This window comes from Argiope bruennichi, chromosome 4 (genome assembly GCF_947563725.1).
Source record: "Argiope bruennichi chromosome 4, qqArgBrue1.1, whole genome shotgun sequence".
Taxonomy (NCBI): Eukaryota; Metazoa; Arthropoda; class Arachnida; order Araneae; family Araneidae; genus Argiope; species Argiope bruennichi.
Genome location: NC_079154.1, coordinates 18,557,451 through 18,581,530, shown reverse-complemented (window position 1 = coordinate 18,581,530; position 24,080 = coordinate 18,557,451). Strand labels below are relative to the sequence as shown.

At 26.6% G+C, this 24,080-nt stretch overlaps 1 protein-coding gene across 1 annotated transcript in view; it reads left to right on the top strand.

Moving 5' to 3' along the window:
* Positions 1-6,352: 6,352 nt before the first annotated feature.
* Positions 6,353-24,080, top strand: part of LOC129966084 (protein phosphatase 1 regulatory subunit 21-like) — a 29,409-nt gene continuing 11,681 nt past the window's right edge. The window contains exons 1-12 of the mRNA XM_056080458.1: positions 6,353-6,583; positions 6,969-7,030; positions 7,486-7,554; positions 7,682-7,825; positions 8,795-8,899; positions 10,029-10,193; positions 16,243-16,301; positions 17,180-17,274; positions 18,568-18,761; positions 18,928-19,026; positions 22,030-22,115; positions 23,250-23,386. Of these exons, the coding sequence (XP_055936433.1) occupies positions 6,971-7,030; positions 7,486-7,554; positions 7,682-7,825; positions 8,795-8,899; positions 10,029-10,193; positions 16,243-16,301; positions 17,180-17,274; positions 18,568-18,761; positions 18,928-19,026; positions 22,030-22,115; positions 23,250-23,386 (1,213 nt within the window). The 5' untranslated portion in view covers positions 6,353-6,583; positions 6,969-6,970. The remainder of the gene's footprint in view (positions 6,584-6,968; positions 7,031-7,485; positions 7,555-7,681; positions 7,826-8,794; positions 8,900-10,028; positions 10,194-16,242; positions 16,302-17,179; positions 17,275-18,567; positions 18,762-18,927; positions 19,027-22,029; positions 22,116-23,249; positions 23,387-24,080) is intronic.

The window sequence follows — 24,080 nt, the reverse complement described above, 5'->3', positions numbered from 1 at the left end:
AAAGGTATCCATACCTTTTATATTTCCTAATTTGAAATTGTAAACATAATTTATTCAATATATACTAATTTGAGTTTCATGTTCTTTCTTTTAAGCAAACTGAAAACATCAAGTAACTAACTCTCAATATTTATAAAAGTAATTACATAAGAAAAAAAAATACAATAATTTCATTAGTAAGCTTTAAAATATTAACTTATCTAAGAGTAATAATTATTTTGAAAAAGAACTAACTGGGGGAACTATATTCATAAAATTCAACATTCAATACTATTTAAATAATATGTAAAAAAGAACATATGTAATTTTTCAAAAACACTGCCATAGTCATTTGTCAAAATGTATCCTTCGGATGAAAAAATGGGGGTGGGGGGATATGGGAAAGGAAAGAATAAAGCGGCACCAGACGAATTAAAAAGCGATGTTAGTTAATTTTGCATAAACAATAATTCTATTGAAAATATTAATTAAAATTTTAATATAAGAAATAAAAATATATAACTAAGAAAATTTGGAGAAAATAATTCAAAATAATATCTTTAAAAAAAATCAGAAGTTTTTAATAATTGATCGGCTAGCTTAATATTTACTAAACAATGTCAACAACAATGTAAACAGTGTCAACGTTATCGGCAGACATCACGACATGCGCAGAACGGTTGAAAATTGAGCAGAAACGGTTTGTTTGGTACCTGACACGTGACCGTGAATTGACCCCATTAAAAAGCGGTGTTAATTAAGTATGCAAAAACAATAATTCCATTGAAAATACTAATTAAAATTTTAATATAAGGAATAAAATTATATAACTACGAAAATTTGGAGAAAATAATTCAAAATAATATCTTTAAAAACGGAAGTTTTTAATAATTGATCGGCGAGCGTAACGTTTATTAAACAACGGTTTCATCAACGTTATCGGCAGACATCCCGACATGCGCAGAACGGCTGAAAATTGAACAGAAACGGTTTGTTTGGTACCTGACACGTGACCGTGAATTGACCCCATTGTTCAATAGCTTTAGTATACGGCGGAAACCTTTCTACTAAATCGCTTGCCGTTGAACCAATTTCCGTCGCTTGCAAAAGATATTGAAATTTATCATCCGAATCAATAGTATCATCATCGTGAATTTTTTTGAATTTCCCCCAGAATCCGAGCCAGTTCTTTATATTGCCGTCAAAACGTTTTAATTCCAACTTGGCAAGGCGAAAAGTTCGTTTTGTTTCATTTAATACACAGGAAGTATCACTATTTTCTTCTTTCGTAGCCAAAACAAAATCGACTTTCCTTTTCAAAGCAATCCACTGATCGCGATAATTTTCCGCTATGTCAAGGTCATTAGAAAATTCTTCTTCTTGAAAATTTCCCATTTCGGACCATTTTACTCTTATTTTTTCATCTAATTCAAATAACCTTTCAGCTTTATCCCTTAAAATATTAAATACCGGTATCAATTCAATTTTACTTACCGGTTCCGTCTTCACAGCATTTTGAACTTCTTTCAACGATTTGGTAAATAATCGCCTGAGTTGTGTTCTCTCCCGTTTTAGATAATCCATAGTCCTGTCACGGACGCCAATTTGTAAAATATCTTCAATAATTACTATGGATGTGATATGAGAGGACACTTTATTTGCAATTATTTACATAGAAAGTTTCGAAAGCATATTTACATCGAGAAAGACGAAATCTATATGAATTACACTTTGGAGCGGAGTTGGGTTGCAACTAGTATGACGCTTACAGCACTTGTCATTGACAAGCCCTTGACTTTAGAAGTCAGTGATTTTTAAGCCAAGGGTGCGTCTTTTGTTTTTCAGTAGCGCCATCCAGGGCCAAGAGTACGACTTAGCTACACACACATAACAACCCTTTTTACGAGGCGGATTACATTCACTCATCTACAGATCGTGATTTAGACCTGAATCAGAGAACGATCACCCCTGATCCAGGACCCCCAATAGTATTTCTCTCGACATGGAGGACTTTGTGACTTCAGCAGATTCATACGTGTGCCAGCCACCACACACACGGAGAATCTTCGGCCAGCGCAGTTCGAATCCGCGACTCAAGGGACGCGAAATCAACACCTGCCAACCAGGCTATCCCGGCCAATATAAACACTTCAAGCTAGACGATTGAAATTGGGTATACGGTCTTTAAAAAAAATTTCTAAATTTTCATCAAATTTTGAGCAAGATCTATTCAGAAGTCTGGCTGTCCCGCTGTTCGAATATAAGTTAACGAGATAGCTACAAAACGAAGAAAGATGGATGGTTAAAATTCGGTACCCAGATTACCATCTATACAGACACCTGTCAAATTTTGAGCTAAATCTAACAAGGGACTGACCGTCTGGGCAACTCAAAATGACTTCAGCATATCAAATATGGTATAGAATTTTGCAAAAGTAATTCTGTGTCAATCTATTTTAGTTTCAATCGGTTGGTAATACAGCGTCTAAAACAAAAATTCTATTTTAAGATACTTTTAATCATTTTCCAGGGATTAATCGCCAAAAAGACTCGCCAAGGATCACATGATAGATTCAGCAAAAATGATAAATTCTCGTCATAGGGGAAGATTTTTTGACTATTATACGCCAATGCCTTGAAAGGGGGATTCTGGGATAACACCCGTATTAGAGAGAATGCTGGAATGTTTGGGAGAGACCACTCCCGCTTGAGTGGGTTATTTTTTTTAAGTGTTATTGTAAAGGGCGGTGTAAGGTTTCCACTTTTCGAGAGAGGGTGGTGAGAGAGGGAATAAAACTTTAAAAAGGACAAATCATATATATAGGGAGAAAGAGAAAAAAAAAATTATAATCTTTTAAAAATTAATTTTATATTTAACTAACTGTTGAAACTATGGATCTATTATTCTATATTCTCCCTCATTGATTCTATATATTATAAAAGAATAATAAGTATTTTATAAAAGTAAAGAATAAATTATAAAGTAAAAATAAATGTAATTTATTTACATCTATGGCACAGTTTACTATATCTTTCCCCCTCCCACTCCTTAAAAGCCTTATGGGCCCTCACTTCTTGTTAATAGCAATTAATCACTTCTAAAAACTTTTCGGACATCTCACACTTTTAGTTTGCACATATATGTGAAGATATATATGTGTTTATGTTTCTACTTTAGAACATGTCGAAAAACAATGAAATTTTTAAATTGATGCCGGTAACATTAAGAGATTACCCTTCAGCTTTATTAAATGTTATTTCGAAAACAAAGCGAAGTGAAAATTAAAGGCGTTGAAAAAAATGAAAAGGCATACTTGAAATAAGCAAATTTCTGTGCATATAAGTCCACTGTTTAATTCACAAGCAATAGATGCTTAACGAAACAGTGCGAAAAAAGAAAGGGAATATTATTAAGCATTGTGTTTGAATTAATTTTGAAAAATTGATTAATAATCGTGAAAAAATTGCTTGAAAAAAATAAATGTAGCTAAAGAGAAAAAATAATAATTTTAAATCTATGTATGTATAGTCTTTGTCCTAAAAATACAACAAAAAATGTTAATATATTTTACCCCATTTAATTTCTTATATGGAGTTAACCAACTTTTTACTAACGACAATTATCCTTCTATAAACTATTAAACATGGATGCCAAATATCTTTCGAATCCGTCAACGGGTGTTGAAATGTATAAGATAAAACAGCAGCGAAAGAAGTAGTATGTGAATGCATTGAACTGTATTGAAGCAGTTCAAAAAGTCTCAACATCAATAATAATTAGAGATGCATAATCCACGATTTTTTGAATAACAAATAATATTGCTATTGTTATTTTTAAATATGCGTTCCAGATATCTGTTATTTCAATCATACTATTAACTAAAAATTATTACTTAATATTAAATATAAGATTTATTAATTGTAATTAATACTTAATTTACTAATTTAAGTAACGTGTGATGGAATTAATTTATCTGTTTCAACTTACATCTTAAAATTTTTTTTCTCAAAACTATTTATTTAATTTATTTATTAGAGTGAACCATTTTCTGGAAAAGATGAGTTAAAAATATATGCCATTTCTTTAAAATGTTTACTTCAGTCCTATATTCTACCAATAGATGGCACCAGCAGTAAACAGAGTACATGTAATCAAAGTCAATCATATCACGAGCAATTAAAAATGATCTGTATGGAATAGTACATCATCAAATACGAATATCGGTCACTCCCGTAAGGTGGAGCGGTGACTTCGCACTTTCCAGTGAAGCCTCGCACTTTCCGGTGAAATCACCGCTCTGATAAATTTCAGTGATATACAATGATACGATACGATAATTCCAATAACCGGTTCGTTCCCTTTTCAATCCAATCACAGATTTCTTTCGAGAGCTTCCATTGGACAGATCGTATCGATTGTTACTTTCCAGTAAAGTCACCGCTCCGGCAAATTTCAGTGATATCGTATCGATTGCTACTTTCTATCGTGATCCAAAACCTGTAATCGATATATCATCAGTAAGATCGTATCAAGGATTTGAATCACACCTCTCTTTGAAAAGTATTGATCACTTGTTTTGTGACTTTTTGATATTGGTTATGTAATAACCGCTCTGAAAATATTCGTCATCCCTAATAATAATTATATGACTTTCATTAATTTATAGCTACCACTATAGGTACAATTTTAGTGTGAAATAAGAGTGACTGCATTATCTTCAGACACCTTACGTATGCTTTGCGGTTGCTTTGTTTTGAATTATAATTGTTCTTACTTTTGTTAGGACCGCGATGGACTGGTAGTAAGGTGCCGGCCTCGGAACCAGAGATTTCAGTTTCGAGACCCGAAGAACCATCGTGTAAGCGGGTCTGTTGCACGTTAAATCTGTCAGGGCCAAACTTCCTCTCGCTGGTGTGCTCCAGAAGTTTGAAGAGTCAGGTATCGCCCTCGTCATCTGACCACCGTTCAAAATTACGAGGTCCGTCATAAAATAGCCCTAGTGTTGCTTTAAAACGGGACATTAATATAACTAAAATTAATTGTCTCATACTTTCACAATCATATACATTCCGTTAAAGTGAAAAAAGGAAAAATTATTGAGCCTTGGAAATTTTAATGCTATTCAATAATATATGATCATTTTTTTCAAAGCATTTATGATTTCTACATGAATCACAAAAGATTAGGTAAACTGAATTGTAAAGAAATGAATAAATTGGTAAAAATTATAATTGCTTCTTCAGGAAAATATTTTTAAACTTGAAACCTTTGATAGACGAATAACATGTTATTTCAAAAACCTTGCATCATTTGTTCATTTTGCTTTCAACTTCCCTAATTAACATATAACAAAATTTAATTCCTAATTTATTTAAAATAAAACAATGATAGTTGACTAGTTACACTTTCTCATGTGCAAAGAATATACAAAAAGAAAATATTGTAATCGGAAAAAAAAAAAAAAATCGATCATCAAACTTTCCTGAGTTTGAAAGAATGCATTTTTGAAATTGTATTTGTGTATGTGAATGTGTATTAGATAGCTCAACACTATTGATCTAAATGGATGAAATTGGTGATTCTTTACACCAAAGTTGTAGATTTCTATGAATTTTTAAAAGAAATTCATTTACAGGAAGTTTGTGTGTCCCTCTGGCTCCGCAGAAGTAAACACTATAACCACAAAAATAGAGAACGTCTATAGATAGGCAGCATTTAGTAAACCTATCCGAAGTGCACATGCATATCAAATTTTAAACCCAATCCCTAGGAATGTCAACCATCTGTCGGTCTGTAATTTCGCAGGCTTGTAGACCTAATAAATTCAAAACCACAGTGACTTCGATAAATGAAATTTGGTATGTGACCTTGTTACTAATTGTGGCTCTGTATCAAATTTTGGATAAAATCGGTTAATGGATTGTTTGTTTTTCGGTCTGTACAATCATGTAAACGCAGTAACTAAAAAAATAAATAAATTAATTAACGCTTTAAATAAATGAAATTTGTCACCGTGTCCTTAAAACTGTTGCTCTATCTCAACTTTTGGTTCCGATAGGTACAAAAAGACATCCAAAGTGCATATTCGGTTTTCTTCAATAATTACGAAGTTCAAAACATCATACGGAATAATCTGAAAAGTTTGTACACTTGCGGCGTTAACTATCTTGCCCATGGACTAGACCAGAGTTTTTTTTTTTTATGTGGAGATAATGCATTTGACGAGATTCATGAAATTTCTAAAATTAAGTTTTTTACTCTTATAATATTTTTTATTCAATTTGAATTTTTTAATATACAAAAATTTATTTTTATGAGGAATTGTAGCCTAAAGGGAATAATCGATTATATATCTGAATCAAACATGCACACCGGAGCAGACGAATTCACGATTGTTATGGTTGCTTGTTTGTTGACAGTTGAAATGAATAAAAGTTTATTACAATTTTGAAAGCATTATAAACTATCAGGAAAAGTCGAACCTCTTGAATACTGAATTAGATTACGTAACTGTCATGTTTAAAGATCTTGTTAATTATGTTTTGAGGGTATTTGCTTGAAATTTGATCTAGAGGTGTCTTGAGACGCCCATTCAATTTGGAGGTTTGTATCAAGTGTTTGTACATTCATAGAACAAAAATAATGAAAGGAAAGTTTGTAATAAAATGGAAATAATGCTTTATATCGCAGTTAGGTTTTTGTAAATTTTATTCGATCAATAATTTAAAAAAGAATTAAGTTACAGATATTCTTTCATTGCATTCAAATTTATAATTTTTCTGAAAAGTATTTAAAAAAAGACCAATCCTCTTTATCATATTTGTATGCTAAGCTTTTCATTACAGAATAATTATAAAGCTGCAATTAGATATATCTCTGAAAATGTGAAAGTTTAAGACTAGTATATGTTAATTGTAGTTTCAGTTTTTTAGAATGTTATATTCATTTGTAAATTATATTTGCAAGCCTTTATTTTTTAAATTTATAGATATGGAAGAAAATTCGGAAGTGGTCTTAAAATATCAAAAATTGGCTCTTGAATATTCAAAGGTAACAATACAATTTTTATTTCTTTTAAAAGTATAGATAAACAAGCCTTACTTTATGTCAAATTTGTCTTTATTCTAAAATAACTTTTATATTTGTCAGCATCTGATGTTTATATTTCTAGAAGCAATGTGCAAAAAGTTAAGCTGAATTTATAAATATAATATTGGAATTATGATTAATGTTTTTTGTAGTGTATTAGATTAACTATGTATAATGTTGTGAATTATTTAAAAAAATTTTATATCTTATGTTTTGTTATTTTTTTAATGAAACTTTAAACAGTAAATTTCATAGTAATGAATTTAAATTGCATCCAGTGTTATATTATTGGTACATTCTTTTTTGGCTTAAATATTATTAAGAATATTTTGTATTATTAATAAAAGTGAAAGTGAGGTTAGTGAAATTATTAATAGAAGTGAGATATATATTTGCTTTTTGTCTTGTTTTTGCAGCTGAAAGCTCAAATTCCTGTTTTAAAGACAGCAATATCAGATGAGCAAGGTGTTGTTCATGATTTACAGGTAATGAGCTTTTAAATTTTGATTTCATCTTTGATTTGTATTATAATAAGATATTTTCAAATTGTTGAAAATCTAAATTTATATTTTTAAACTTGATAAAGTTATGCTTTTTTAACTTGATTTATAGGATACCCTTAAGAAAAAGGATCAGCTTATTAGAAAACTGGAACAAGAAGTAGAATGTCTAAATTTCCGAAATGTGCAGCTTGCTAAAAGAGTTTCAGTTTTACAAGGTGAATTAGATACAGCAGACACTTCTAAACATTCCAAGGTAAATTAAGAACTCTTTTTTTTAAAAAAAAAAAAATGTATTCAGAAGAATATTTTAATCTAAAATGTAGAAATTATTATTCTGATCTTGAATTTTCTTAAACTTTATTTAGTGCACTTCTGTAAATATTTAAGGATTTTATCAAAATTTTCTTTAGTTAGTAGTTTGGTAGTTACTACTTACCAAATAATATATAATTACTTTTTAGTTTGTATTATTATCAAGTCATCTTTAATTAAAGGGGGGGGGGGGAACTCCTAGGGAATTAGCAAAAAGCATTATTATGCAAAATAGCATGACATTGTTATGTATAATTTAATTAATATTGAAAATGAACATTATTAAATTGTTTTCAAAATAATTCTGTATTTATTTATATCAGTACTTTACAAAATATTCATTAATCTTTATTTGCAATCGAATATTGAAATCTGTTATACATTGCTACAAAGTTTTTATGTATTAAACCCAAATTATTTAAAACTGATGCATTCCAATCTATAATGGAGTTGGAAAGAACAAAGTTTTGGTCATGTAAGCATTGCTGAACCTTTTGTTTAAGTTCATCTGTATATGTAAGCAAATTTTTATATGGAACAATTTTTAAAAATTAAAATGGGTAGTTTAAAAGGAATTTCTTTGATGGGGATGGGGGGAGGTGTAAAATATACTACAACTGGTATAGTTTAGAAATTTGTAAAAAGAAAAAAAAAAAAAAAAAAAAGTGCTGAGATTTGAATTGTTTTTGTCATCAAATAAAAACTCAAAATAAGGAAGTCTATATCAAAATAGTTATTTCTAAACTGGATGTTAATATATCTAAATGTTGGAACGCCATTTAGACTGTAGATCAATTATAACTTTTTTCTGTTCTATCTTTAATGTTTATTATTGACTTAAATTATTTAACTGATATATGAAAGTATTTTTTCTGATAGTCATAAAATGAAATATTTTGTATTCTTATAGACAAAACATTCTCAGAATTCATCAGCTCCTCTGTCAGAATCGTATAATATTTTAAATTTAGAGCTTCAAAGTAGAATTGAAGAAAATGAAAAGCTGCATCAACAGGTATATGAAATTTTCATATCATGTTTATAATTAGCTTATAATTTTGTAAAAAATTATATTTAAATAGATCTATATTGCATAGTATGTGATATGATAGAAGATTGTTTTCCCTCTCAATATTTTGAAGCTATTATTGTTAATGTGAACAATAATTAGGATCAAAATATTGTAATCTCTTTATAATCTGATCCTTCCAATTGTCTATAACTGTAATTTTGGAAAAGTATGCGAGGGAGTGTTAAAGGGAAAACAAATTGATTCATGTGGATATCAGTGATATTAGCATGGCCTGAACAATGGGTTGGTGGTCAGATTTTGAATTATATTTTGTAAAATGTATCAAATATAATTTTTATGAGATAAATGTTCCTTTTTTATTGTATATTAACTGAACCTCCACTTATCTAGTATTTTCATGAATCGACTTGTCTTATATTTGATAGATTACCAAAAGTATTTTATAATATATAATAGTTTGGGATTGTTTTTTGATAGCTTTTGTACAATTTTATTTACTTTTTTCTCTCCAGATAATAAATATTATTCATTTTAAATAGTTCTCTGTGATCTCTTTTTAATTACTTGGTTTCTTTTTTAAACTGGTCGTGGATTATGAACAAACAAGAAATTGTTGGTAGTTATTATAGCAAAAGTGAACCATCTTAAATACTTTGATAGAGTTTTATAAGTGCTTATACATAAGGTGTATGAGAAATTTAGTAACTACTGATATTAAAGTTCTGATGCTTAAATCATAGGGAAAACTAATCTCTAAACAATAAGTGGATATTAATTATGTGAGCAAAAGTAACAGATTTTATTTTTATAATTTCTTAAAGTGTGAAGTGCTAAAGAATTCAAATTCAGGGAGGAAAATAAATAAAAATAAATCCTATTTTATATTACAGCAGTTCATTTCAAGCTATAATGGCAAAATAGTGTATAAATAAGTATTTCATATTGTATTATTTTTATAACAAGAATGAATTATTAAATTTCTATATTTTTAGTCATTAAAAGTTATCTTAAGTCTGATTAAATAAAAATTGTGATTAAAATTTTTTATAATTTTGCAAATTATGAGTTGTATTTTTAATTATATGTTCTAATTTTAATTTTTTCATTTTAGCTTTATACTGCAGAGATGGAACAGCAAAAAACAGTATCGGAATTAACTGCAACTATCGATTCTCTCCAATCAAAATTAGCTGATCAAGAAAAAAAATTTTCAGAGCAGATAAATGAGCAAGAAGCAATGATTAATACTTTACAGAAAGAAAAAATTAAAATGCAGGTAACTTGTATTTGCTATGTCTGAAAAAGTTTGAGACATCTCTTTTTGCTCACTCAATAATATGCTCATTGTCTTATCTTATGCTAGTTGCTTTCAATGATCAGTTTGTTTATTAGGAATCACAATTGTTTTTAATTTCATTCAATCTTTTATGCATAAGTCGATGTCCATAACATTCTTAGCAAGATATTTAAATTGCAGTAGTCAATTTTTGTTTTTCATTAGTCTTGCACATAATCTGTTCTCTGTCTGCCTAAAAGCCATTAATAGATTCAAATAATTATCTGTGTCATCAAATTTTACATCATAGTGCCAGCTTCACTTTCTTTTTCCTCAGAAAAAATATAAATAAGATGTGGGCACATCTTTCATTCAGCAGCATGTTAGCTGAATGAAAACATGCTAATAAAAAGAATTAATGATTAGCAACCATAATGATTAACTTTGCTGGATATATTTTATAGCATGCTTAATGTTTTAAGACATTGTTTGCAGATTTCACAAACAAACAAAAATGAAAGGAAATCCAAAACTTTAATGTGAAACATCAGAAGAGAATAATATTTTAGGCTTGATTTGTTTATATTTATTAAATTTATTCTTAATTGCTGCAGTAAAAACATGAACATAACAAAAAAAATTAATATAATTTTGTCATTTTTCCTTTGCATGTAAATATTATCTGAAACAATTACATCTGTTTTTAAATATTTAAAAAAAAATCATCAAAATTAGGCAGAAAAACTATATGTAAATAAAAATTGACATTACAGAAATGCTACTTTTTTCATTTTAAAGATGGGTAAAAAGTGTTTTTGTGTGATTATATGCTCACTTGTTATTAATTTGATTAATCTCTAATAATGATCTCTCTCTCTCTCTCTGTGTGTGTGTGTGTGTTTGTTTATTAATACTTTACAAGCAGGACCATTTCACTTTAAGCTTATAAATGTGGTATATATATATATATATATATATGTATATATAAGTAACCAATCTAAAGTAAGAAAAAGTTTGAAAACGAAACTAAAATGAAAACGAAACAAAACAGTTTCGAAATCGCAACTAAAATTTATTACCTATTTAAACTAAAACCAAAAAGGAACTTCATAGTATTTAGAGAGCGCAATTGCAGCTACTTCTAAAACACAGATGAATTGATACAAAAGTATTAGAATCAAGTTAATAGGAAAAACAAAAATCAAATAAAAATTAAACCAAAAAAAATATTAAAAAAGAATCCGGCCTAAAGACTTTTTCAAGGGTCACCCTCAGGCAGGGATTCAAATAAAGGGATTTTTTCTGTGAGGACATACAGACATAAGTCTAATAATGATTCCTCGTGACCCGAAAATCCCCTGAAATTATACTCAAGAGATATACCATTTTAACAGAAAGGAAATACAAAATAACAAATTAGAAAAAAACCACAAAGTAAAAATACAATAAAAACAATAACAATAAAAACAAAAACAGCATTAAAATTAAAATTAAAAACGAAAAGGCCAGAACATACCATCCGACAGTGAAGGAAACTTTAAACAATCGATTGTGATTTCCTGTTTTTAAAAGTTAACGGTAAATTATGTAAACAGAGGTAGGCACCCAGCGCCATCTATTGAGTGATCCAATATGCAAGTAAAGTTCTATTTTTATTTAAGCCAAAAGATTAATCCCAAACCATACCTTGTTTAATTAAAAAATTGACATTACAGTAATTTCTAGGAAAATCATTTTTAATTAAATTTTTAAGGAGGATATTTGATGCTTCAATATAAGAATTTTTATTATTGCAAACCCTTTTGATCCTGTTAACTTGTGAGAAAATTAGATTTTTGAAAATTTTAGAGTTTAGATTGGAATGGTAGTTACATAGTTTTGTTATTTTAAAGTTGAAATCATCCCTTTTATCGTATATACCAACTATTGTTTTATCATTAGCAATTTCGATTTTTAAATCCAGAAAGGTAGCCTCAAGTTGATTTATATTTGTATCTTTTAGAATTAAATCTTTTGGATAGCAATTAGTAATAATATTAGTATTGTCGAAGTTAATCAAAAGTAGGTCATCAATATATCTCCACCCGTTTATTAAATTATATTTAATTATTTTTTTCTCATAGTAATGCAGGAAAATATTAGCTAAAGCACTTGAGAAAGCTGTCCCCATTGGAATGCCCTTGACTTGTTTATAAAAATTAATACCATTAAACACGTAATTTTCAGTAATATTAAAATTACATAACTCAAGCCAGTTATTTTTAGGAATGATATTTTCATTTAAATATTCGTCATATATAAAAGTGCAGACCTTTATTAATTTTTCATGAGGTAGATTAGTGTATAAATTTTCGAAATCAAAAGTATTAAGTTTATTAATGTTGTTATCTTTAAGAAAATCCAATACTTCTTTGTTACTAGAAATAATAAAGTTGTCTTCATTTTTTATTTTGTCCAGGATAATTTTTAAGTATTTAAAGAAATGTTTACCCGTATAGTAATTATAACTACCAGTGCTACAGGTTACGAATCTGAATTTTAATGGATTTTTATGAAATTTAACTGTTGTGAATAAATAAGGATAGTTAAGAGAGCAAGTCTTAGTTTTGGTTTTTTTTGCGAAAGCTAGCATTCTTTTATCTAATTCCTTTTTCCCGGTGTTCTTTAACATATAAGTTGCATTAGAGTTATATTCATTAATTAAAAGTTCTTTATAATAATATTTACAAATTAAACAGAAATTATTTGCTGATTTATCTATTACTGTAATAACAAATTTTTCTTTTAAATTTTTTATTTCATTTTTTAATGTTTTACTAAAATAAATCCCACGTTCTTTAGATGTGTCAAAATCAGTATTCAATTTTATTTTAATTTCCTTTAAAATTCTCACTTTCCATTCCCCGAAACCTTCCGCAGGCCAGTGGTATTTTCTAGATAATTTGGCAATAAAAACATCCAAATCATTACCAATAGAAATCAAAATTTTGTTATGGTTTATTTTTTCTCTTAATCTAAATTTTGTTCCTCTTCCCATCAAATCTCTTAAAGAGTTGGATTCAATAATTTTTAAATTACCTGTAATAATATGACCTTTATCAATATCTATAAAATCTTTATATTTTTCCTTGTTACAGTAACAATCTGTTTTATTTATTTTATCTAAATTTTTGCTATAGTAATTATAATTACAAATTTTTTTCTTTAAAGTTGAAGTGTAACTAAATGCTATTGATACAGTAGTTTCATCTGCAAGAGGAAAAAAAATATTATTATTATGTATAATTTTGGGTAATTTTAGATATTCGAAGTAAATATCCAAGAATTTAATCACACAGTATTCTTTGTAAACATTATTTTTATTATTAAAAAGTAAATCGTTTTTTCCAATGTTAAGTTTACATTTAATAAGATCTAGAATAATACATTTAGTGTATGAATTTTTAAACTCTAATTCCCCGAATTTATTATTTAAAAACCATTTCATTTTATTATTTCTAAGACCAAAAATGTATTTCCTAATTCTGTGAATGTTTTCACTATTGTGTTCCAGATTACAGTAATTTTGAAATTCCTCAAATATAATTTGAAAATTGCCTCCTTTCCCTTTACCTCTTTTAAATCTTTTAGAAAAGTTATCTTTATTTAGAAAATTTTTAAAAATGTTAAATTTGTTATAAATGCAATTATTGTTTAAATCTGCATAACCTTCCCCATTTAATTTACTATTGAGACCATAAGGAAATAAAGTTTTCAGGTTGCAAATATAAATGTTTTCCAGATCTAATCTTTTGTTTAATTCGTTAATATTGTCTTCTAGAATGTAGATATTAATATTGTTAAAGTTATGGTTTTGAAAATGCTCCAGTTCGAAGTCAGTGGTCCTATTTTTTATGAAGTTTTTTATATCGGATCTGTGATTGTTAATTCTTAAATTAAGCTCGGTGCTAGTTTGGCCAATATATTTTAAATTACATTCTGAACAATTAAGGAGATAAATCAAATTTTTGTTTTTACAGAATGTTTGTAATTTTGAGTTTTCATTTTTGATCTGTTCCTTATCTGCCAAAGGACATGTCCTACACTTTCCGTTTCCACAAATTTTATATTTTTTTGTATTTTTAAGATTTTTTAAACAAAACAATTGTGTCAGTAATTTTTTCTCCGTGAATGCTTCTGACACAAAGCTATCCACAGTGCCCCTTGGTAGAGCGCGCGACGGGCCATGCGCTATGATAAATTCGTTATTAACTTTTTGCATAGTTTAATTTATTTATTAAAATGAAAATATATCTCCCAAATGCCAAAAACAAGGAATTCTCAAAAAAGTAAAATCAGGAAAAATGATCTGAAAATTCTTAAATTTTTTAGGCAATACACCAAAAAACCTATTGAACCCCCCCCCCACCACCACCAAAAAAAACTATTAAAAATATTTTATTTAAAAATTTTGCAGTTCGTGGAACAGCGCACCTGCAGCTAAATTCCAACCAAATGCAAGAACGAGTAACCAATCTAAAGTAAGAAAAAGTTTGAAAACGAAACTAAAATGAAAACGAAACAAAACAGTTTCGAAATCGCAACTAAAATTTATTACCTATTTAAACTAAAACCAAAAAGGAACTTCATAGTATTTAGAGAGCGCAATTGCAGCTACTGTTCTGGCCTTTTCGTTTTTAATTTTAATTTTAATGCTGTTTTTGTTTTTATTGTTATTGTTTTTATTGTATTTTTACTTTGTGGTTTTTTTCTAATTTGTTATTTTGTATTTCCTTTCTGTTAAAATGGTATATCTCTTGAGCATAATTTCAGGGGATTTTCGGGTCACGAGGAATCATTATTAGACTTATGTCTGTATGTCCTCACAGAAAAAATCCCTTTATTTGAATCCCTGCCTGAGGGTGACCCTTGAAAAAGTCTTCAGGCCGGATTCTTTTTTAATATTTTTTTTAATAATTTTTTTGGTTTAATTTTTATTTGATTTTTGTTTTTCCTATTAACTTGATTCTAATACTTTTGTATATATATATATATAAACTTGGATGTTGGTAGTGTGCACCTCAGAGTAAATTAAAATAAAAATTAATGTGAATTTTAATTATTTGAAAATTAAGATGTATTTTGGGATTTTTCTGCAGCTATATTCGAAAATATTTTTGCACAAGATTGAATTTTTCACTATTTTAAAATTTGAAAAGCTATGCTTTTAATAATACCAATTGAGAATAGTTGTGTAAATTTTTCTTAAATTTTAGCAGTTAAAAAGTAATTTTTGCCTAATTTCCAACAATAGATTACCTAGTTGCTCTGAATTCAAATCCATTTCATCATTCCTTCAAATATTTAATCATGTATCTTTCTTTCAATGTAAAAGAAAGATACATGGATTTTATTTAATATCTATTCAATTTACATGGTCAATGAAATAAAATTGCTAATAAATAATAAAATAAAATTTTCATAACAAGAACACACAATTTATAAATATGCAGTATTTTACCACTGATTTCAAAGAACACTATCCAATCGCTTCTTATTTTATAAAATATACTTGCCCTGATTATAATTAAAAGGTAATATGCTCCACACAGTAGGAAAATGCAAAAATTAACTAAGTGATTTTTTTATATTTAGTTATATATATATATATATATATATATATATATATATTAAAAGTTAATTGTTCATCCTGTAACAAATAACTTCAAGTGCTCTATCTATAGTTCTATCAAGGGCTAAATCTATTTCTTATGCAAAAAAGAGATGCATTTATTTTAATTGGTGTATGTCTTAGATTTCTTTTTTTTATTGTTTTATAAATTTTTATCAGATATTACAATATTTATTAATTTCAAATTGTTTTGAGATTGTCTGTTTATAAATTTTTGCTTGCTGTGTAATATTTTATAATTTTCTTATAAAAGTAATTAACTTCAAAGAGAATTTTTTTTAAAATTTGTATTGGAGAATTTACAGAATATTATACGATATTATCATTTTTTTCCACTTATTTCTTTAAAATAGTTATAATATTTCATGTTTTTCATAGGTATCTATCAAAAACCATGAACAAGAAATTAAAGACCGTAAAAAGCTTGAAGAATCAAAGTACGTATGGATTTTTAAAAAATTATTTTTATTTAATTGAGGAAAAGAAACTAGTTTTCTCATTTTCTCCTTGATCTTTAGTTTTGAAAATTTATTTTTCTTTGTAAGTGGCATCATACAGGGCTGTTGAAACAATGCTTAATATTGAAATGAGCCATGAAATGGTTAGTTTTTATGTTTCGTTATCAAATTGTTTTAAACCATGCAAATATTTTTGGATTTTTTAAAGTAATTATAATATTGTAATTCTAAAATATTTATTATAAAATCATGGACTTCGTTGTTAAATGAAAGTGACAAAATAAACTGCCAATTTTTAACCAATCATTGAAAATGGCTGAGAATTTCTCAAATAACTATTAGTTTTATTTGAGATGCTGTAACCGTCTTTTTTAATGGTTTATTCTCATGTTTATACTTTGATATTTATAATTTATTTGTGTAAGTCTATTAAACAATCATCAGGTTTTTGATTGCAAATAAATTTGTATTCAACTGTCTTTTACCTTTTCCTAGAGTTATTAAAACTCAAAAAATTACCTCCTGTGAATACTGTCATTATAGTTTTGTTCATATGGGAATTTTTAAACCTTATTTTTGCTGTTTCATTTACATTATTTACCATTGTTCTTTAAATATTTGATATTATATTAATTTTGAGATTTGTTTCATTTAATAAAATATTAAATGAAAAACAATTCAAGATTGTTTCATATATTACTAAAGATCTATTTAAATTGAGCATTTCCTTGTATATCATTATTATTGAAGCTTCTTTTTTGTGTGATCTTACATATTCTGAATTCCTTAATATTTGTTCATTAGTTATTAAAAATTATTCATGATACAGTGTTAAATTTACTCCTTATTTTCATTAGATCTGAAGATGCCATTTCTTTTAAAGAGGATTTGACAGAACAACTTGAAGATGCCAAAAAGATTATTGCTGAAAAAGTCCTTTTCAATGACAGAAGTAAGCTTTAATTTCATATATTTAAAATTTATTTAATTTGTTAGATAAAATATTTAAATATACATCTTAAACTATAGGGGACAAAATAAATTTTTGCTTTACAAAAATTTTAATACTATATATTTCTGTTGCATTTTTCATGAGACGTGAATAAAAACTTAAACAAAACCACCATCCTTTAAATTATTAATCAATTAAAATTTATTAAATAAATATATTAATTTGTCAGTTCATAATTTTACTGATTGAACCGCTCATCTAGAAATGAAGGGGAGAATCAAAAAATTGATTCTTTTTCAAAATGTTTGTAATAATGTGAATGTAAATATATATTAAAAATAAAAAAAATATAAATTGATTTAAAAACTTTGGATGGTTCTTTGAAATATTATTAGTATCTAAATTTATGAACCTGATTGGGATTCTAAAAATTCCTTCATGAACATGTGGCTAAAACCTAAATCCACTACTTTTAGATTAATTGCAATATGTTGCAAAAACATAATAATGAAATTTTGTTTAATTGTATGTTTCTAGTAAAGTATTATGTACACAATATTTCTTTAACATGGTTATTTATGTTGAATTATACCATTCATTTATAAAATAATGAAGGAAATTTTTTAAGAAAGGGAATTTTTTCCCTCAGTGTGTAGTCCAACACTGTTTTGTTTAAAAAGGTTTCCATAGGTATTAAAACAGAATAGTCTTAATCTTTTTTTCTTTATATATATATATTTCTGTGTAAAAGTTCAAAATTTTAAGATAATAATTAAAAAATGACAAACTAATTGATGATAAATAAAAAACTATTTTTAAATAGTTTTTATTATAATTAAAGTTTTAGGAAATTTGCAATAATCCTAATGACTTTTTGTAGCAATTTGTTACAAATGGTAAAGAGTCAGTTCTGCCAATCAAATTTCCAGAACATCAATATAAGCCACTTAGATCATGACACATAATTTCAGAAGCTTTATTTTAAAATAAAATATGGATTGCACAGCTTGTTTTCATGTATCGTACAGAAAGATTTTTTTTACTATGTTCTTTACAATGAATTAAGAATTCAAATAATTTGAAGTATAGAATATTATAAGTTAATATTTCTCTAATTAATCATATAAACTTTATTGAAATCTGCTTTTTATCAATAGTTTTGACTTAATTAATTTTACTTTCATTACTTTTTAGTATTTTTTAAGCTATAGATTATTAAGTTATAGATGCATTTATCACTCTAGAAATTTGTTTACCTTTTTAATTAAATTTTTAAATATTATTTATTTATAGGCAAGGATTCTTTGAATATTATCAATGTGCCTATTATACAACGTGGTAAACATGAACTTCTATCTTCCTTAATGCTCAAGATGCAAGGATTTGTTTCTGACTTTGCACGACAACTGTCAGACTTGCATACCTTTATGATACAAAGATTATGCTCAACATCAGGAAATCCTAGCATGAAAGTTGTAGTTTCTAAGGTATGTAAAAAAAAAAAAAAAAAAAAAAAAAAAATGTTCCCTTTTTTTAAAATATTTGTGATTTATTAATTTTGACTTATGTATATGTGTTGCTTTACTGCTTAGTAATTATTAATTTCCGTAAATTTTCATATTCAAATTAATTCTGTTTATTTTCTTTCCCTAGCTAGAATCATACTTACGTGAAAATATACAGAATCTTAAAGCTATTCCTGTGAGTTTTGAATGTATAACGAATGCTATAAAATCTGAGACTTTAACTTGGGTAAGAATGTTTTAGATTTTTATTTAAAAAATTTTTTTTTATATAAACATTTACTTAATTATTTATAGTAATATTTATTTATTTCTGATTTTGTGGTGTAATTGATAGATTGAAATATTTTTCATTAGCTTTCGTGCTTTTTTATTTGTAATAATACTTTGGCAAGACAAATCTCAAACATATAAAGTGTAATGGTTTCTGATAAATTTTTTCTATGCTTTTTTTTAAAAAAATAAAATTGAATTAAGCTTTAGATTAAGGAAACAAAACTCTGAAAAAATTCCTCTAACTATGGTTGTCAATAAGAAAATATCAAGAATGCCTTCCCCTTCTTTTAACCACATTTGTTGAAAATGACCCTTCCGATTTTGACCACCCATAGTGCTAATGAGTTTTCTTTCCCCACCATCATAAACAGGTTGGTCTTTTGCAGTTTTGTCTTTGTCAGGATCCTAAATAATCTTTGTATCACAGTTTTATTTCATTTTCTCTCTAAATTGGTAATTCACTAATTTTGGAGGGGAAACTATCAAATTAAATATTATGCTGAACAAAGTAAATGAAATTTTCTGCTGTTTCAGCCTAATTAAACAGAACTTCACCAGTTTTGTAATCATTTATTTGTAGAGACAGTACAAATAAAGACTACCACTGCAATTATTTTGGAATGTGGAACATAATTGAAATTTAATAAATGTCAGTTATTGCTGAAACTATAAATTTATTGCTTGTAAAATTTCAGCTTTGTAAAATTTCAGCTTGTAAAATTTCAGCATATTATTTTTATATTTCCAGTAAATCACTTTTTTTATAAATGAGGTACGATTTATATTTAATATTTTAATACTAATTGCTTATATTTTCTATTTAAAAATGCTCACTTCTTTCTTTGAATATCACACAAGTTACTATTTTTATATTCCATAGACTAAAAACATGGGATATTTCAATATTAATATATTGTGCACAAAATCGATTATAGTTTTTATTGAATGTAGTTTGTAAACTTTGTAATATAAATAAATATTTGTTTTCTCACTCTGTTTTTAATATTTAGTATGCATGTTGAGAATTTAATTTTTTGATGAGAGTTAGATTGATTTAAAACATGTATCGCTTTTTCGAAAAATACACTTAAAATTTAACATAATCGGTAATTGAATTGAAAAATACATTTTTCTATCCAAAAACTTTCTAAAATGCAAATAATTATCAAATTTTAAAAATAGAATTCAGCAAAGTAAAATTGAATAAAGTTTACTTAGAATTTGATATGCAGGTGTTGATTATTCCCGTATGTTAATTCATCTGTATAAGTCGGTATGATCGTTAATTTGTCTATGTTTTTCTATAAACTACTACTTTTCAACATACTGTAGTTGTGACCATATTAAGTTGAAAAGTAAATTGCTTTATTTCTGAAAGATTTTCAAGTTTTTTTTCTCTAAAAAATCATTATAAAGCTTCAACCTGCATGAATTTTTTCATAAAAGTCAGCATTTGGTATTAGTTACTAGTATTAGGAAGGGGGAAATGATATCACAAAATCACAGAATGGGTAAAAAAAGCAATTTGATTCTGTCTAGTATGATTAATGAATGAAATTAAGCTTACTCATTTCATACATCTTAAGATTGTTTGTTTTGGGAAAAAAAAAGTTGTCAAAACATGTCTCTGAAAACCTGCCAGCGCCAACATTAATTTTAAACTTCTACTGGTGGAAATCTCCTGACTCTATGGGATGTGATACAATAGGAAAATGATTTTATTGAGCAATTAGAGTATTACTGAAAAGTTTACTCAGGGGAAGGTAAATATTAAATCGTCACTGTTACAAAAGCTGTACCAGCCTGTAAGAAAAGGTTTAAAAAAAAATGATACAACAGTTGTATCACCTGTAAGCAAAAGGTTAAAAAAGAGGGATATTTTGAAAAAAAAAATCAAAATAATGTGTATGTGCTAAAAGGAAGTTTTGTTAATTAGAAAAGTTAAAGCTGTTTACTAATTAGAAAAGTGAAGCATCTTGCTTCATAAGTTTTTTAAAACATTAAACTTTGTGTGACTTATCAAGTAACCATTTTCTAATTACATTTCAAATGTTAGTATGTTTTATGTTAAACTATTTTTTGATTTTGAAGTTACGACTTTGTAAAAAAATGTTCTGAAAAATAAATGTGTTTTGCATATAAAAAATTGAATAATCCATTTATGTAAGTTAATACTGTATTGTTCAAATGGAAACATAACATTTACATTTTTTTTAATGTGGTGTCAGTATAAAATAAAATGTCTGGAGGGGGGGTGGAGGTTAGAAAGAAAAGATTTGTCTTAAGATGCCTGTTACAGAATGCTTACAATTAAACTTTCAAGCACATTTTTTTAAAAAAAATACAATTATGATAATTTAAGTTCATGTTTAGAAAATTGTTTATTTAACTTCCAATTGCAGTGCAGTATCATCATGTTTCTAAATTAAATTTTCTTCTGAGTAAAGTATTTTAAAAATTGATTTATTATAAATCCTATAAGAGTGGTTACTAATGTTGCTGTCATATTTTTCATTCTCTGCAAATTATATATATATATATATATATATATATATATATATATATATATATATATATATATATATATATATAAAAATCCCTAGATTATTTAAACAAATGAATCAAGCAAAATGCAACTTTCTTCTGTTAAATGTAACTTAAATCTCCAAACTTTGAATTGTATTTGTAATATTTTCCTATTCTTCTAGATTTTTCAGGTTTTAAAATCCTTGACTTTAACTTCTCTTTAGTTTTGTAAATCATAAGCATAATTGCAATATGCCTCTGTTATATTTTTAAATTACACATATAGAAAAATTATGCATAAAATGTTACTGATTTTATTTATTAGTTAAGTGAATACTTTATTTTTACAATCATTTATATTTGTTTGACATTTCAGAAAATTTATTTCTTGCAGTAAATATTAATTCAGCCATGATTATTTTAATATTAGGATAAATCTTCTGTAATGGATTTTTGCAATGCATTCCAGAAGTATGAGAAGAATCTTGACAAATTACTTCCTTTCTTAATCTTAAGGTAGGAAAATTCTATTCAGCAATTTATGGGTTTTTTTCCCTTAAAATTTTTTCATTTGATCAGTTGCTGAATATTTAATAATTTAGACTTCATATCTATGGCATTTGCTATTGTTGATACCATGATAAAATTGTAAATTTGCCAGAATAACTTATTGATATTTGTAATTCTTGGCTTTGGATCAAAGAGAAATAAACTCAAAAAATTTAAATTTCTTGTGTTAAGCAATACAGAATCAGATCTCATTTATTTTCTGCAATTCATTTTATTTTTTGCAGGATAGCTGTTAAAGCTTCATTTAGTAAATCATTTTGATATATTATAGTGCTTTATGTAATTTTATTGTAAAAATATTTGGATATATTCACTGATTTTTCATATAGGGGTTATAATTAATCTGATGTCATAGTTTAAATTACTTAATTACTTTGAAATAAGTTTTAAAACTGATTTGCATATGATAATACAGGCTTGTTCAAATTAAATTTTGCAAATTCCAAGAATCATTCTGTTAGACCAAATGATACGAAAGTTGATACATTTATTAAATGGAAAAATGTATGCATAAATTCAAATTTTTACATTTCTTTGTTATTCTGTCTGAAAATAAAAGTTTATTAGTTAAAAAAAAGGTTAAATTCTGAGCTTGTTATTATTATTGTATTAGATTGGATTGTTTGTTCTTATTATTTGGATGGTAAAATGCATTATTTTGAGAGAAATTATGTATAAAATTTCATTGATAGATATTTAATTTAAAAACTTTTCTTAGCTTATTATTTACATAATACTACTATTGTTATAGAGCATATACTAATAGAGTTATAAAATTAATGTTTAAAAGAAATATTGTCATTCTGAATTTAAAAGCTTTGTTTTTTCATATTTACAAAAGTATATTTAACGTATGAAATTATAGAAAAAAATTGTAAAAGAATCAAATTCTTATATATTATACAAAATAGTGTGAAATTTATACTAAAAAGTGGAATATTATTGATGATGTAATAATAGAAAAATGTCTAACATATATTTTTGAATTGCTAACATTTTACTACTGAATATTCATCTTAGCTTTCAAGTAATTTGCATTTTAAATTACATCTTTTTTCATGATACTTTTCCTCATTTCAGAATTCAAGATAAAGATTCATGGGTCACTACCTCAGCAAAATTAATCGAGCTTGTTGGCAAACTTGTTTCTTTATCTTGGAAATTAATGGCTTGTTTCAAAAAGTTGTGCAGATACTTATTACTTCTTGCTGTTGTAGGTATGTTGTTTAGTGAGGATTTCAAAACACATGTTAAATAAATTATTTCTTTTACTTATTTGTATATTATTTAAAGATTTTTTTCTTTAATATATGTTAATTAAGTTAAATTTTTCTGTTCATTTTTTTTCATTCATTAGACTATGTTAAAATTTAAATTTTTGGTTAATTCAAAATGTATGTTAAGGGCCGTATTTTTTGTTAAGTTGTTATATTTTGTTCCTTCTTGAATATTTCTATCATAACATAAACAATTAGACCCAGTCAATCACTTAAAAATTATGTTGGTGAGTTCTGTTTATTTCAAGGGTCTCTTGAGTTATATATGGCAATATTTTTTCACTGTGTTTCACAAGACAGCGTTTTCTTTTCCACTGTCTTTACATTTGATTTTAACTTCCTATGAATATTTTGAATGTATTAATATTTATTATAACAATATATTTTCAGTATTAAGCTGGCTTTATATGAATTGATGCTCAGTTTAAGCCTTATAAAATCAAAATTTTCAAGTTAAAATTAGATAGCAGAAAAAAAATTGAATATGTGTTACTAGATTGCATTGTAAAAGAAAAATGGGACAATTTCAACAATCTTGTTTTTAAAAAATTAAAATAATGAAATGATGCACTCCATAAGCATAATTGTCAATTATAACTATAATTTTATATACTGTATCTTTGGCTTTGGTATG